Consider the following 16653-nt stretch of genomic DNA (forward strand, 5'->3'; position numbering starts at 1 on the left):
GGCTTCAGACTCTGAGCTGTCAGCACAGAGACCCAAGGCAGGGCTTGAACCCATGAACCATGAGATCAGGACCTGAGCTGAAGTTGGAGGCTTAACCAACTAAGCCACCCAGGCACCCCTGTATGTCTTTCTTTTTACTTTTTACTTTTTTTAATCTTTATTTATTTTTGAGAGAGAGAAAGACAGAGTGTGAGTGCGGGAAGAACAGAGAGAGAGGGAGACACAGAATCCCAAGCAGCCTCCAGACTCTGAACTGTCATCACAGAGCCTGACAGCAGGCCTCAAACTCATGAACTGCGAGCTCATGACGTGAGCCAAAGTCAGATACTTAACCAACTGAGCCACCCAGGTGCCCCTGTGTGTCTTTATTTCTTATGGTCAAGGGCCTTGCTTTTTATTTCTTTCACATCACAATATAGTGTAAGGTATGCAGTAAATACTAAATGAATAAATGAATGAAAAGAATAAATGAATGATGTCAAATATAGTGGGGATAAACGTGGAATTCCAGAAGAATAGGAAATAATTAGGAGCAGATTTGTGACCTCTTTAAAGAGAAATTGAAATTAGGAATAATGTTGAAAAAGAAGTAGAGATGTAGCCTATTTAGGAGTGAAGAGCCCAAGTGAGAAGCGGAAGTACATATATGCAGAAGGTAGTGCTCATGAAAGACTTTTTAATTCAGGAGAGACCTAGTTGAAAATATGGCTTAAATATGGTTAGAAGCTTGAAATGAAAGCCAGTAGAAATGGGGGTTGAGAGTATTGATTGAGAAATGGGTAATTGAGAGCTGGGATTTGTATTAAACTTTGTCTAAGGGAAGGAAGTCTCTGCACTGAGATAGAATTGGAGAAGAGTAATTTGAGGTTTTATGCCAGATCTGCTGAGTCTCGATGAAGTGTAACTCAAAGTTATCAGTTGTAAACACCTTTCAGCTTCAAATCCTGTACAGTTGTCAGTTCTGCCTTTCATCTCAGCTGAGGCTGTGTTTTCCTTCAGCATGTGTGTGCTCCGGGGAGCTAGCCCTCCCCCTCTTTTCTTCAAGCTTCCGGAAGATTTTTATGTGGAAGGAGCTGGGTCATTTTTCTGTTTTAACAAAGGACAGAAATGGAATGAAGCCGAGCAGGCATGATTTCATTGAGGGATACAAAAGGATTGCCTGTGCTGGAGAGCCGTTAGATTTTGAAAAAGTAAGTGAAGAGGTTTTGAAATCCTCCTCCTCCTTAATAGCCATTTATCCAGTCTGGGGTATGTATTATTCCTTTGAAAACAATGGGCAAGATGACTTGGAGCTTTCTTCTAGTTCTCCGTTTTTATGGATACAGCTCTAATGTTTTCTCTGTCTCATTTTTCCCCACAATTTGCTCATGTCCCATTGTATGGTGGAGTCTTTTCATATGTGGCTCTAAGAAGAGTTTGTGTAGGGGATTTTCATGGAAGAGAAAAAACTGGCAATAATCTAATTTTCGCTTTTGCTTAGTGTTTGAGTCCAGGTATTAGTACTGGAACTTTTTTTATTATTAAGTTTATTTATTTATTTTGAGAGAGATAGAGTGTAAGCGTGAGCGCAAGCATAAACGGGGGAGGGGCAGAGAGACAGGGAGGGAGAGAATCCCAAGCAGGCCCTATGCTGTCCATGCAGAGCCCAACGTGGGGCTTGATCTCATGATCCTGAAATCATGACCTGAACCGAAATCAAAAGTCAGACACTTAACTGACTGAGCCACCCAGGTGCCCCAGTCCTGAGACTCTTTAATCTGCCTCCTTGGTGGTGGGGAAGCATATTCATTTTCAAAGCATTCATGGATCAATGGTTCAAGCTTGATGGCTCTCGACTTAGGAGAGGAGTCAGGACAGCAGTGAGATAGGATATTTGTGCAGCATTTCAAAAATGCATATTCCTGGGCCCCATCCTAGCTATATGGAATCAGAAGCTCTGGGAATAGAGTTTAGTGGTTGTGGATATATTAAGCTCCACCAGAAGTTCACTGCTGGGTTACGAACCCCTGGCTTAAGTGTTAGGACCCTGAAGTCTTTTGGCTTCATACCCAAGTCCTCATTGAGGCTTCTTGAGGGTATAGAAAGCTAGTCCATTAAGTATACTCTTTTCCTTGAATAGTTATCTCCACTGTGTCTTTTAGACGGATTGCTCTGTAAACTATTATGTCAGAGATAGATCTGAGAGAACTGCCCTGTTGTAGGGTCAGATATGAGGAACTGATAATTGCCTTACTAAGACAGATGAGCAGGAATTTCCTCTGTGGGCAGGAATAGGAAACTTTATGATAATATCCCTGAGTCCTGGCCAGTTTTTTATGTCACCATTCCACTACCCACTTCCCTTGACACTCATAGGAACCCAGAGTTTTTAGTGTTTAATACACACTCTCTGGGTTCCCCACCTACAATTAGATGACAAAGGATAGAGGGCCCCTGTGGGCAGGAGCCCTGCCGCTCACCAGCCTTTGTGAATGACCTTGGGCAACTTCTTGCTGAGTCTTCTGTCACTGATATATTCCTCAAGTAAGGCTTGTAAAGTGTCTTGAGATCCTCAAAACAGGTGGCGTGCAATGAAAAGTGTGAGGTGTTCTCCTGGTTTTGTTCCTTTGATCTCTGCTTCATTTCTCCTTCCGGTGCCTGCAGCTGCCCTCAGCCTTCAAAGTGATTCTCACTGGAGAGAGAGAGGATTCTTCTCTCACCAGCCCAACTCTTCCTTTGCTGTCTAAAATAGCCCAGGCTGTAAGTTGTCTTGCAAAGCCTTCCCTCATCTACTTGGTCTCACTCATTTCAGAGTCTGACGGCACTGCTGCTTTCCAAGTTTCTTTTCCCCCCTCACTTGTAATTTAAGGCAGGTGTCCCCTGTTGGATCAGTTTGAGTCACTGTCTTATTTCCTGCCCATATTTTGAATGTCTTTGGGGCCATTGGGATTTCTCTGCCTTCACTTCTGTCTTCTCTTTGTCACCTGTGTGTTTTCATTTCTTGACTCGTGAGAAAATGTTGGTAGAAATGAGCCATCAGCCTGACTTCTGTGACCTCTCTGTCAACCCACTGAATCTAAAGTTGGGCTTGTGGCTGTTATCACTGCCCCTTTGTTTGGAAGACAGTCCAGGGCTTGAAATTTGGGACTTTGTTTATTCAAACTAAGCCTCTCTGGGAACGTGGTCTGTTGCATTGTTGTTCTCAGAGTATCTGTTGGTTTTACTCTATGGCTGACTGCAATGTTGGTAAGAAAACAAGCTACAGTGTTTTCAGTAGGATTTGTTGTATTATACATCACATTCCCACTGCTACAAGTTAAGTCTCTCCTCTGGGCTCCGTTGTTTAATGCCGGACAAGGCCAGGTTTTCTGTCAGCTTCCTTTTACAGCCCTTGTCAGTAGAGTTGTGCAGTGAGAACCCACCTGCTTGGATGTTTGCTGAATCAAGTCCACATTGTAGGTTTTACCTTAACTTCTGTTACCTCTTAAAATTAAAAGAAAGCTCCAGTAGGGGAGGGCCAGAAATAAAGTGAGTATGACAGACACATTGGGCACTGTGGATCTTTAGGGTTGGTATTTTTGAGTGTTCACATTTCCCACACCTTGGTTTCCTTCTTCCCAACAGTTATATCAGCAGGTCTACAATGCTTCTTAATTGGCTATATCATTTCCTCTTGTTTTGAAGGCCACTTACAGAAGACTGAGTTCACATCACAGGATGGGTATCTCCTCTTAGACTTCTAGGGAGTAAATTCCACCCCCTCTCATTTTATCACACAGAATGTTTGTAATGCTTTTTGTCTTCTCTGGTCTATAAAACAGTGTTTTTTTTTTTAGACTAGATTTCTAAGTTTATATACTTTAATCTCTTCCTAAAACTGGAATGAAGCTGAAGATGGTTTCCCTTCCCTGCCCCTGCTTTCATAGCTGAGATTTAAATTTACTTAAGATCTTGGAACACTTAGTGAAACCACATGGCTGATTTTTTTTTTTTTTTTCCACTGTGTCACATTCTCTTTTGGAGGAATCCTGAGAAGGGAGTTTCTTAGGTTCTCCTGGATTTGAACATTGCTTCTCATTCATGCTGAGCGCCCTACAATTTCTAACTTCCCATATGTCTCATCAGGCTTTGAGTTTGATATTCCTTTAGTGGTGCCTCTGCTCATTTCCCCATACACTCAGCTGACCCTGTTAAAGGTGCTGGCACTTCAAAAACAAAACACACTTTAAAAAATTATGAAGGGGGCGCCTGGGTGGCTCAGTCAGTTAAGTGTCCGACTTCAGCTCAGGTCATGATCTCACGGTCCGTGAGTTCAAGCCCCGCGTTGGGCTCTGTGCTGACAGCTCAGAGCCCGGAGCCTGTTTCGGATTCTGTATCTCCCTCTCTCTATTCATGCTCTGTCTCTCCCTGTCTCAAAATAAACAAACGTTAAAAAAAAATTTAAAAAAAATTATGAAGTATAGCAGATACAGGAAAGTTTGTGAAGTATTATAATATAATATTGTATGTAATTCTAATATAGTCCCCCACGTAATCACCACCCAGAGTCAAGAAATGGAGCACTACCAAGGTGTTGGCAGTTTCTGAGGATGTGATGCTAACAGTGTCATCAAGGTAGGTAAGGGTGGAGATGAGGTTTATGTGTTATGTGGTTAATATGTTTTTTTTTTTAATTTTTTTAACGTTTATTTTTGAGACAGAGAGAGACAGAGCATGAATGGGGGGGAGGGTCAGAGAGAGAGGGAGACACAGAATCCAAAGCAGGCTCCAGGTTCTGAGCTGTCAGTACAGAGCCTGACACAGGGCTCGAACTCACGGACTGCGAGATCGCGACCTGAGCCAAAGTCAGACGCTTAACCGACTGAGCCACCCAGGCGCCCCTAATATGGTTTTTTAACTTAAATCCCAAGGTCTTGATCTTGACTATGTTTTTGCTTTTCAAGTTTCTTTTTTTTCCCCATCCATTATGAATTTGTGCTATTCAACATTCTCAGTCAGTGTGCTTACTGGAACCACTTTTTCCAACTTCTGTTGTCAGTGCTTCCTTTCCTTATCTTACTCTCCTAAAATCATACTAGAAATAATAATACTTGTAGTGGTAATAATAACTAACATTTATTGGCTTTTGCTATGTATGTACTGTGCTAAGCATTCTACATATATTATCTCATTCATGTTTTACATCACCCTACAATAAACACTGTCACTGTCACCATTTTGTAGGTGAGGAAACTGATGCTGAGAGGTTAGGTGGGTAGCTGGTGGTTACATAGCCAGTAGGTGGCGGGACTAGGATTCAGACCTCGGCTATCTTAACTACAAAGCCTACCTTAATCTTTTTTTTTTTTTTTTTCTAAATTTCTTTCTTTATATATATTTTTTATGTTTTATTATTTTGAGAGAGAGAGAGCACATGTGCATGAGCGGGGGTGGGGTGGAGAGAGAGAGAGAGAGAGAGAGAGAGAGAGAGAGAGAGAGAGAGTCCAAAGCAGACTCCACTCTGCCAGCACCAACCTCGATGTGGGGCTTGATCCTATAACTGTGAGACCATGACCTGAGCCAAAAATCAAGAGTCGGATGCTCAACTGACCAAGCCACCCAGATGCCCAGCCCACACTTAATCTTGATTCTGTGCCTCTCCCAGGGAGTCTTCGTGTGCACAGTGTGACACTGAGCATATAAGTATGCCTAGTATTGCTATAGCCAAGAGTTGCACCCTGCGTTCAGCTTGGAAAAGGGCAGTACCTGAAAAAATACACCTTTCCCCCAACTTTCCCCATAAAAGTTGATATAATGAATTTCTCAGACTGTTGTGGAGTCATCACTTGGTAACCCTCCTTTATATCTCTACATCCTTGCTTTTCTTCTCACCCCAACTCCCGATTTCCACTTCTTGCCTTGTGGTACCATTAGGAACAGTTCAACTTGTGGTTCTGTGGGTACGTGAATGTCAAGTTGACAGGGTGCAGTTTAGTGGCATTAGATGACCTTAAGCTGAAAGTAGTTGCTGCTTCTCTCTGGGGTTGGAGCGAGGTGGGGGAGTGCAGTGGAGACCAACAGATGCCTTGCTTGTTTGGGTGTGTGGGGTTCATGGCCCTTGAACCTGTCTTATCCTTAGTTGGCAGTTGATTGTGTAGCTCACACTCCTGATTACTTGCTAGTTCTGCCTACCCCAGACCTCTCCTTCTTTTTCTCTGTACTCCACCTATTTGTTATTCCTGTGCCTGTCCCTACTCACAACTGACTGTATCTTTGAAGCTGTGGAGAATCGCTGAGTTGAAATGCCTATGTTCTATGGGGAAACAACTGGATCTAAAAATGCCACGTGCCAGAGCCAACCTGGATGATGCCAAATGGAGTTCAGTGAACATGAAAAAGAGCAAAAATGAGGTCATTTGCCCACCTGACTCTGGTTGAAAGGCTCCAAGGTTGCTTAGTTCCTTGAGCAAGTATCTTGCCTCACCTCATCTCAAATTTGTATTATTTTGATTTCTTTTCTCAAATAGGCAGTGATGATAACATCATGGGTAAAAAAGCACGGGATCTTAATACATGCTTTCCTGCAGCTGCCCCAGTTAGTCTGAGGAGAGGAAGCCCCAAGCCAGGTGGATTGGGTGGAGGGCAGCCCACAGGCAGTTTGTGATCATGGGGGAGGAGCTCAGAGCATGCTCAGAAACTCTGACCCTTGCCACCTCTCAACTGCTGCGTTGGAGAAAAGCAAGCAGCTGCTTGTCAGAACTAAGTATGCAACAGGCAGGCTGTGGGCCTCCCTCTGTTAGTTACCCTGATGCTCATTGGTCAGGTTCTGTTTGGGAAAGCACACAACATCTAAGATTGTTTTCATATGACATATAACCTGTTGCGGACTTTTTTAAACACGTCCTTTCTCCTCATGATGTCCTTCCTTCCCCAGGCTTTTTGCAAAGCCCCCACAGCAGCTGTCTTAGACGCTTTCCCTCATAGCAAACCCAGAACTGGCTAGCGAACATGGTTTCTAAGAGTTAATGTGCAGACAGAGGAGTGGGTAGGGGCAAGAGGCAGTGGTCTTGTTAAAATGCAGATTCAGATTCAGGCCTACCCCGGAACTCTGCAATTTTACCAAGCTCCCAAGTGATGCCCGTGCTGCATTTCCTTGAGCCAGCCATATATTGAGTAGTCAGGCGTGTGTGTGCATGTGTGGGGGAGGGAGCTGGCTTCTCTCTCATTTGTAAAATTAGAATACTGATGGCTTCCTCCTTGGGCTGTTGTGAGGATTAAAGGAGATTTAATGAATGTGAAAGCACATTGTAAGGTCTAAATAAGTTTATAGCTGTTAAGGGGTTGCTAATATTATCAGGGTCCATGGATTTCTAGAATATTAAGGAATTTTTTTCTAATTTTCTGGCAAGATTTTATTCCTTCAAGTTTCCGTTTGTGAGAAGTTCTTTTTTGCAGGTTCAGCCTCTTCTGTTCCAGCATTGAATCATCCTCCCTGTGTAGCTTTTTATTGTGACCTATCCTCAGTACCTTTTTCTTGCCAATATTCTAACTTGTATTAACAATCCTGACCAAAAGGAAGGCTTTGCAAATATTTTTTTTTATACAAACGGCTGTGTAATTTATTATTTCAGGGCTATGAATATGAGTTTTGGGAACTAAAAAAGTCAAACCAGTAAACCACGGGTGGATGGGGATGAAAGTCCTAATTTACCTAATTTACTATGTCTGATGAGAAACCACTGGAGTGATGAGCATATTTTTTAAGAGCAATAGCTTCTCTAAAGATAACTTTTTTCTTCTTTGGGAGCCAATTCATTTGTATTGAGAAATAATTCAGGAAATGAATTAGTCCTAGAGCTTCCTTTCAGACTAAGAATTCAAAGGCAGAGTGAAAATGTGTTAATTTTATAACCCATTGTTTTAAGTGTCTAATGTAATAAGAGTGAAATATTCTCTTTAATGTTTACTTAAAGAAGATATCCACAAAGATGTGGGGAAACAAGTGCATTCGTACCCTTACACAGTTGGTGAGAGCGTACACTGATCCAGCCTTCCTAGAGGGAAGTTTGGTAATATCCATTAAGAGAAGAGTTAATAGATTCATATCTTTTGATCTAGCAGTTACAATTCTGGGATCTGTTCTAGGGATCTGTTCTATGCAAACATTCATACCACACAAACGTGTATATAACTGCTTTTTTTTTTTTTTGGTGTTATTTACAATAGTGTAATATTTGAAATAATTCAAGTAACCATCAGTAGGGCATTGGGATACATCATAAAATGAAATACCTTCACCTTCCTGAAAAGAGGTCAGTCTATATGTACTGATGTTACTGATGTGAAAGGGTATTCAAGATATATTAAGTGACAAAAAGCAAATTGTATAACTGTCTTTTATGTTAATGACTATTTATATTTTTGTTAAAACATGTATGTTAGTATATGCATAGAAAAATAAGTGAGGCTATAAATACCAAACTGTTGTTAATATTGGTTACCTCAGGGAGGGTTAGTAGATTATGGTGGACATTCACTGTCTGCATTTCTATATTTCTGTAATGTTGGAAATTTTTACAGTGAGTCTGTATTATTTTTGTAAGTAGAAAAAAAAACCCAATAAAGATAAAATCCTCTAATTGAAACATGTGTATTTCATATTTAAATCTAAAAATTTAAATTTAAAAATCTATGCTCATTCAAGCACAAAATTATGCACAAATGTGAAAAATATATGTGAAATAATAATAAACTCGGGTTTTTTTAAGTAATAACAGGACATAAAAATGTTTTCTCACAAATTCATCATTAACTTGTTGAATTTGAAATAATCCATTGTTTGTATCTTCCAGAAATATTTCCTTGGTTAGCTTTGGTAAACAAAATATTTTTTAATACTTTCTGAAGTGCATGTGCTTTCTGAGAAGATTTTTTACACAAGAAGTATAGAGAAACATAAGGAAGAAAACAAATTCATGATTTCAACATCCAGAACAACTGCTTATAGCTACATCCATTTCTGAGTATAAAGGACAGGTAAAACTCTTTTAAAATAATATTATCACTTTTATTAAAAAGTTATCTCTGATGTTTTTAGACTTAGTCTTTAATTATAATTTAAGTCAGATTTGTGAAGAGCCATGCCGTGCGTGTATTTACTGAAGTCAAGGACAAAACAGTTTTGTTTGTAATCATTTAAAGCACATGGATTATTCCATTCAGTCCTTCCCCAGTCTTTCTGGAAAGGTATCAAAATCTTGCTTCCTGCTCCACCTTCTAGGGCTGGCTGTGAGAGATGGGGAATTCTCTAGGAGTTTAAAGAACTTACGGGGTAAGATGAATCGAAGACTTTTCACAAATATTTTTGAAGTATTAAAAATAGACTCAACAAATACATAGTAAACACTGTGCGCTGTGCTATAAGCATGGAGTTGTAGATACAGCCTCTGCCTCCCAGGAGACTAGTAGGAGAGAGATGACAGATCCATAAAGAACTTCTGTACAAGGTACTAAGTAGCACATACCATCTGAGTGATGCAAATTAAGTGCTTCTGTAAGAGTACCAATGAAGGAGGAATCATCCTGGCCAGGGTGATCATGCAAAGAGTCACAGGGGATGTGATATTTGAGCTGGTCCTTGAAAGGAAGGGTAGGATTTCAGTAGGGGGTGGTGGAAGGGAAGGGCATTCCTGGTAGAATAAGAATGTAAACTAAAGCCCCAAAGCACCTTTCCAGAATAGTGAATAATCCAGATTGACAAATGCACATGATTTATATAGATGAGTAGTAGGAAATAGAAGAAAGGTAGGATCAGTTGACAGAGAGCTGTGGATGCTAGGCTAAGACATTTATAATTTATTTAGTTGGCAGTAGGAGCCATTGAAAGTTTTTGAGCAGGGGAGGGACATGATCGAAGCTCTGCTATAGAAAGATTATTCTGACAGGTTGAGGGAAGGGAGGACAGGGTCTCCAGTAAGGAAATTGATTAGAAAGCCATTGCTATATATAGGAATGTGGTGCTGAAGGCCTAATCCAGGGTGTTGGCGTTTGGATTGGAAAGGAAGTGAGCGTTTTATAGAGAATAACGTGTTGAAGAAACCTTCTTTCTTCCCAGGGGAGTCTCATGGCACAAGTTGGCATGATTACCGGGGTACCAAGAGTTCTCCCCATTCTCCTTTTTGACCCAGATTACGCATTCACTTCACACATTTAGTCCAGATAAGGAACAGTTAGTATTTTCCCTGGTTACAAAGTTTGGAAACCATGAGATTAAGAAAACTCAGGCGTGTAGAGTTGGTGAATGAGGAGGGATCAGACCCTTCTTCAGATGGTCAGATTTTTAGTTCACAAAGCGTTGTTTGTGGTTCTGGTCTTGCTGTAGAGAGGACTGACTCTAGAGAGGAAAAAAACTTTTTTCCCTTGTTCTCGTTGCTTAAATTGAGGTACCTTCTATCCTTGCCTTGCTGATAACTGGAAGAGAGAGAGAAGTGCCTGCTCTGTACCAGGCACTGTGTTGTTAAAGCTGCTCTTTGAACTTGGGTGGATGCTGATGGTTTTATTATAATTGAGTGCTTTAGCTAGAGGCCCTGGTTTCCAGAACTCAGATTTGAGGTCTGATGCTGCCCTCACCTTGTCCGCCATTTGCATACGAAATTGGATTCTCCTGCTTCTGATGTTGTAATGTCCGTTGCCTGGGAAGTGAGTGTCAGTTGTCCATGTTGACTGTAGGTTCTAGTGCTGGCTGGACATGAGCAAGCTGTGACCAGGTGGGATACTCTGACATTGGAAGACCTCTATTTCTTTTTCTCTGCCACCATTCAGTGAGGAGAGGTCATAACCCATTTTTTAGATCAATTTTGGCTACTGATAAAACACGCTAGTTAAAAAAATTTTTTTGATGTTTATTTATTTTTGAGACAGAGCTCAAGCAGGGGAGGGGCAGAGAGAGGGAAACACAGAATCCAAAGTAGGCTCCAGGCTCCTAGCTGTCAGCACAGAGTCTGACACAGGGTTCAAACTCATGAACCATGAGATCATGACCTGAGCTGAAGTCAGACGCTTAACCGACTGAGCCACCAGGCACCCCAAGACCTGCTAATTTATAGGGATGCCTGGCTGACTTAGTCAGTAAAGCATGCAACTCTCAATCTCGGGTTGTGAATTCAAGCCCCACGTTGGGCATGGAGTCTACTTAAAAAAAAAAAAAAAAAAAAAGACTGGCTAGTGTTTTAAAATATGTTAAAGGTAGCAGGAGGCGACCTTATTGCCCTCTGCATCCTGTGCCCTCTGCCTTCTTCCTTGGTTCTCAGACCTGTCCCTGATGCTGCCACAAAGGCATGGTGACTTCTCATTTACTCTTTCACAGATTGCACCATTTTGGTGGTTTTGGAGAAACTGAACTTCCTCCTCAGATCACCAAAGTTTCTGGAACCAGGCAGACAGACCTAGATCTAAATCCTGGTTCTTGCACTCACTACTTAACCTGATTCCTTCATCTATAAAATGGAGATAATACTAGTCCTTTATAAAGTTGTCAAGGGTATGGGGTGGCTGGCTGAAGCATGCAACTCTTGATCTTGGAGTCATGAGTTCAAGCCCCATGTTGGGCATAGAGCTTACTTAAAAGAAAAACAAACAAACAAACAAAAACTTGTCAAGGGTATTCAATGAAATAATCTTGTAAAGTACTTAGCACAGTTCTTCTGCAGAGTACACATTCAGTGAAGGATAGCTCTTACAGCTGTAGATCCTGTCTCTGCATAAGACCATTCACACCCCATGGGTCTGGATATTCTTTTATTTTTATGTTTATTTGTTTACTTTGAGAGGGAGTACATGCGTGTGAGCACAAGTGAACACCAGTGGGGGATGGGCAGAGAGGGAGGGAGAGAGAATCCCAAGCAGCCTCTGTGCTGACAGCGGATTGATCTCACAAACCCGTGAGATCATGTCCTGAGCTGAAATCAAGAGTCAGACACTTAATTGATTGAGCCACCCAAGTGCCTCGAGTCTGGCTATTCTTGTGAAAATACTTGGAACGTTGTTTCCTTCTTAGTCCCAGGAGGGACTGAAATTTGGAAATAAGAAGGCAAAATGCTTTAATTTAAGAGTTCCCTACCTGATTATTAGAGCCCCTTGGAGAACTTGAATATGCAGATTCTCAAACCCAAGTCTATATCTATTGATTGAGAATCTTGTGGAGGCAAGGGATGGAGATAGGGCAGGATTGATATCTGAAAAAAAAACAAACAAACAAAAAACCTGTTAAACCCTATGAGTAATTCTTTTGGTAGGCCAGGGTTGAGAACCTTTGTTCTCTAGTGTTCAGGGGTTTATGGCTAGAGGTCACCTCCTCCCAAGCGGTGGCAGATTTACCTTCCTAGAAGCTGAGGCTATTTTAATCCCAGCACCAGAGAATTGGCTCAGCTCCAACGAATGCTGAACTCTAAGCTTGGGAGCCTGGTTTTTCTGTCATATTGGAAGTTATTTGTTTCTGGGAGCCTTTGTGGTACAGACATTGGAACTACAAATCAGCCAGACAGGATAGAGACCAGGAGCAGAGTGAAGAGGCAAGATCTGTTCTACAGTCTTGGAGTGGCCATCGTGTCCCTTCCTGCCTCTGACCAGATGGCACTTTGGACTCTGAAGGAGCAGAAGTGAGTGAGCTTGGGCATGATACCCGCCTCCCTGCCCCCCCTTCCAGGCTAGTCACTGGGTCTCCGTCCAGCTGGCTAAGTCTCTGCACAAAGCCTGTCGGCCTTGGGCTTCCTCTGTGGCTTTTACATAAGCAGCAATTCTCAGAATCTGGTTGAGAATCTGCTTTGTGAGATTAGAGTGTAGTGTGTGGGCAAGAGACAAGCATAGTTATTCTTAACCTGCGGGAAGGGAGGGAAAGGCGGAGAGTGCTCTGCCATGGACAGGTCTGTGACATGCTTGTTTATAGAAACAGCAAGCCCATGGTTTGGCTGGAATGACTTCTAACTCAGGTATTTATAACTTGTATTAGTGGGATTGAGAAGTGGAGAAAGAGAGAAGGAGGAAAAAAGAAATCGGTGGCAACAAAACATGGCAACAAACACAGAGATCGACTTCCTCCCAGTTGTTGGAGTTTCTTTACCAATTTGAGATCAGCTAAATCCTAGATGACCCTGGTCTTTTGTGGCTCTGGCCTCTTAGTTCTCTTTCTTAAGGGAGCAGCTGCTGACTTGCCATCGAAGGCTCCCTGTAGTGGCCTCTCACACTAAGAAAAGAAGAGCAAATCCAAACCAGTCATTAGTTCATGGGCTCAAACAAGAAGCCCTTCTCTAGCAGTGCCATTGTCTCGGCTCCACAGACTGGATCTTCCATTGACTAGTGCCTCTACTCTAGCTCTTGTGGACTGATCGGATCTAGGGATGAGAGAGAAAGAGAGAGAGCGAGTAGAAAAGCTTAGACGGCCCTGCCCAGGGTTCCTGGGATCATGTGTTTAGAGATTTGGGCCTCTTGGGACTTTGTGCTGTGTGCCACCCGTGTGGCAGATGGCTCTAGAGTCTGGAGAGTCCTTTTTGTGCCTCTTCCTCTTCTTTTTGGCACTTCTATCAACTACCCCTCTTTTCTGGGAGCTCTCCCCTTCCCTGGCTTCCTGGGTCTCCTCCTTTCTCTCTAATTGCCTAGCATCCCTACTCTTAAAGATAGGTGTTCTCCATGGCTCTGTCCTTAGCCTCTCTCTCCCTTCCCATCTTGTCTTGTACTTTCAGTGATGGTTTTCACCTCCATGTGAGTATTTCTGAGATGCCCATTTCTAGCCCTGATCTCTTTCCCAAGCATTTAATTCCATGTTTATGTTGCTAAAGTGAATGTTTGTGATTCCTGCTAAATATCCCTCAAGTGTCTTAGATTTAGCACGTCTAAAATAGACATCCTTGGCTCCCATCCTTCCTCCTTTGTCCAGACCCAGGTCTGCTTTCTGATCCTGGCACCATTTCTTTTCATGTTCCCTATCTCTGAGATTCAGAATTTGAGTCTTCTGTCTTCTTCCTTCACAGTTGTGTGGTGGCCATGCTTGCCAATTCTATTTGCTTTATTACTTTTGAATCCATCATGTCTTTTCTGCTCTCACTATCTTCATGCTAGTCTAGATCCTCATTACTTCTCATCTGAGCTTTGTAACAGCCTTCTAATTGGGCTCCCTGCCTGTATTGTCTCATATACATCATCACCAAAACATAGCTTTGATTGTGTCTCCAGCTTGATACCCTTCAGTGGCTTCCCAGAGCCTACAGATAACCCCACTTAGTTTGGCATTCAAGGCCTTTCCTGGTCTGGTTACAGTCTACCTCTCCTGACTTACTCTCCTAACACAATCTGCTTTCATCATTGCTCACCTGCTCTGTTATTTCCTTCTGCCAAACTTTCGTTCATGCAGCTTCTTCTACTGAGAATTCCTTCTCTCTGTATTTCCACCTGTCAAGATCCTACCCTCACAGCAAGCAAGGCCATGGTCAAATACCATCTCACCCTCCAAGAAAGCTTCCTTGTTTCCCTTCCCTGATCCTGTTCAGAAATCATTTCTTTTCCTCCTGTTTGAGCACTTTATATAAATCTTTCTTATGACCCTTATCACATACCAGATTGTTTTATATTTTCCCTAATGGATTTTGAGAGTAGAGGGTAGAAGCTATGTATTCTTCGTCTTAGGATCTCCCATAACATCCTCGTGATTTTCAAACTTTTTTGAGAATGACCCACATTAAGAAATACTCTTTTTTTTTTCAACTTTTTTTTTTATTTATTTTTTGGGACAGAGAGAGACAGAGCATGAATGGGGGAGGGGCAGAGAGAGGGAGACACAGAATCGGAAACAGGCTTCAGGCTCTGAGCCATCAGCCCAGAGCCTGACGCGGGGCTCGAACTCATGGACCGCGAGATCGTGACCTGGCTGAAGTCGGACGCTTAACCGACTGCGCCACCCAGGCGCCCCTACATTTTTTTTTTAAAGAGAGAGAGAGCGTGTGCACAAGCAGGGGAGAGAAACAGAGGGGAGAGAGAGAATGTTAAGCAGGCTCCATGCTCAACATGGAGGCCGACGGTCATGACCTGGCCAAAATCATGAGTCTGACGCTCAACCGACTGAACTACCCAGGTGCCCCAAGAAATACATTTTATATTGTGACCCAGAACACACACATCCCTAAACAAAAGTTTCATGATCAATACTTGCCCTTACTACATGCCATGGGATCTATTTTGTGTTCTCTTCTGTTTATTCATTACACACTAAATCAGTCAATTTCGAGTCTCATTAACAAGCTGCAATCTGCACATTGGAAAATTTTATTCTATCTAGTATGAGTGACTGCCCTATTGCCTTTGAGCCACCTGTTTTTTCCATCTACTTTAATGAGAGCCAGAAGAGCACTTAAACAGTTGGCTTTAGGCTTTCCTTCTCTCTTGGGAATAGGCTATTATGAAGTTATCCCTTTATCTCATTAAGTTGAGGGATAATTTTGCTTTCCTCTTTTCTCTCAGGAGGATACAATACTGCCCTGCCTAGTACATGCTGGGAGTGGTGGGCATTCAAGCCCTCCTTTGCAGTATATCTCTAGTAATTCTGCCTTCCTGCACCCTCACTTCTGGGGACAGATGACACCCTGTCTCAGGTTGGTGTAGGCTTTCCTCCATCTCAACACTCTCTACCTGCTAAAGCAGAGGCTGGGTCGCATCTTGAGTATTTTCCCTGCTTCTAGGCTATGTTTTGCATGTGGAGGAGATCACTGTAGATTATCACGTGGGTGCTCTCTTCTGAGTTTTTACTTGTGCATGAAGCAATATTCCTAGAACTGTGTGGCTGTGTCAGGGTACCAGCTGCCTGGAGCAGTCGTATCCCAAGTCACTGGACATAATCAGTTACCTGGACTGGTGTGTCTTTTGGGCTGTGTTTCACTGGCATTTGGGCTGTGAGGGTTTATAGCTGAATTTTCTGTTAGAACTTTAGGCCTCACCCCAGACTTTGAGGATAGCTGTTTTCTCATAGGACCTCTTCCTTGCCTCTGTTTCTGAAGTGATGCTGAGGCTGCAACTCTCACACCAGTGAGCTTGCTTCCTTACGTGGAAGAATGCTATAGTGTTCACGAGGGACTAGGTCACTGGTTCTTAAAGTATGGTCTGAGAATCCCTGGCGTCCCCTTTTAGGGGATCTATGGGATTCCCCCCCTTTTCCAGTTACATATTCAAATGAGGCCAGATTTTCTTCATCTTCACCTAGAATAGCATATCACAACAGATTGAATGCAGATGTAGATAGGAGAATCCAGCTGTTTACTATTAAACCAGACATTAAAGAGATTTGCAAAAATGTTAAATAGTGCCACTCTTCTCACTGAATTTTTTTCTTGTTTTGGAAAACTGTTTTTTATTTTTTTTTAACATTCGTTTTTGAGACACAGAGAGAGACAGAGCACAAGTGGGGAAGGGGCAGAGAGAGGGAGACACAGAATCAGAAGCAGGCTCCAGGCTGTGAGCTGTCAGCACAGAGCCCGATGTGGGGCTCAAGCTCATGAACTGTGAGATCGTGATCTGAGCCGAAGTTGGATGCTTAACCAACTGAGCCACCCAGGCGCCCTGAAAATAGTGTTATTTTTTTTTTTTAACGTTTATTAATTTTTGAGACAGAGAGAAACAGAGCATGAACGGGGAAGGGGCAGAGAGAGAGGGAGA

The 16653-nt window shown here is 42.4% G+C and overlaps 1 protein-coding gene across 5 annotated transcripts in view; it reads left to right on the forward strand.

Moving 5' to 3' along the window:
• MAPKBP1 (mitogen-activated protein kinase binding protein 1) overlaps positions 1–16653 on the forward strand; it is a 56229-nt gene that overhangs the window by 5518 nt on the left and 34058 nt on the right. For 3 of the 5 annotated variants that reach the window (XM_086710429.1, XM_086710431.1, XM_086710430.1), the window contains exon 1: positions 215–1190. The exons of the other annotated variants lie outside the window; for them this stretch is intronic. In XM_086710429.1, coding sequence (XP_086566555.1) covers positions 894–1190 — 297 coding nt within the window. In that variant the 5' untranslated portion in view covers positions 215–893. Of the gene's footprint in view, positions 1–214; positions 1191–16653 lie in introns of those variants that run through there. 5 annotated transcript variants of the gene reach the window in all.

This window comes from Puma concolor, chromosome B3 (genome assembly GCF_028749965.1).
Source record: "Puma concolor isolate L17-30 chromosome B3, mPumCon1.1.hap2, whole genome shotgun sequence".
NCBI classification, from domain to species: Eukaryota; Metazoa; Chordata; class Mammalia; order Carnivora; family Felidae; genus Puma; species Puma concolor.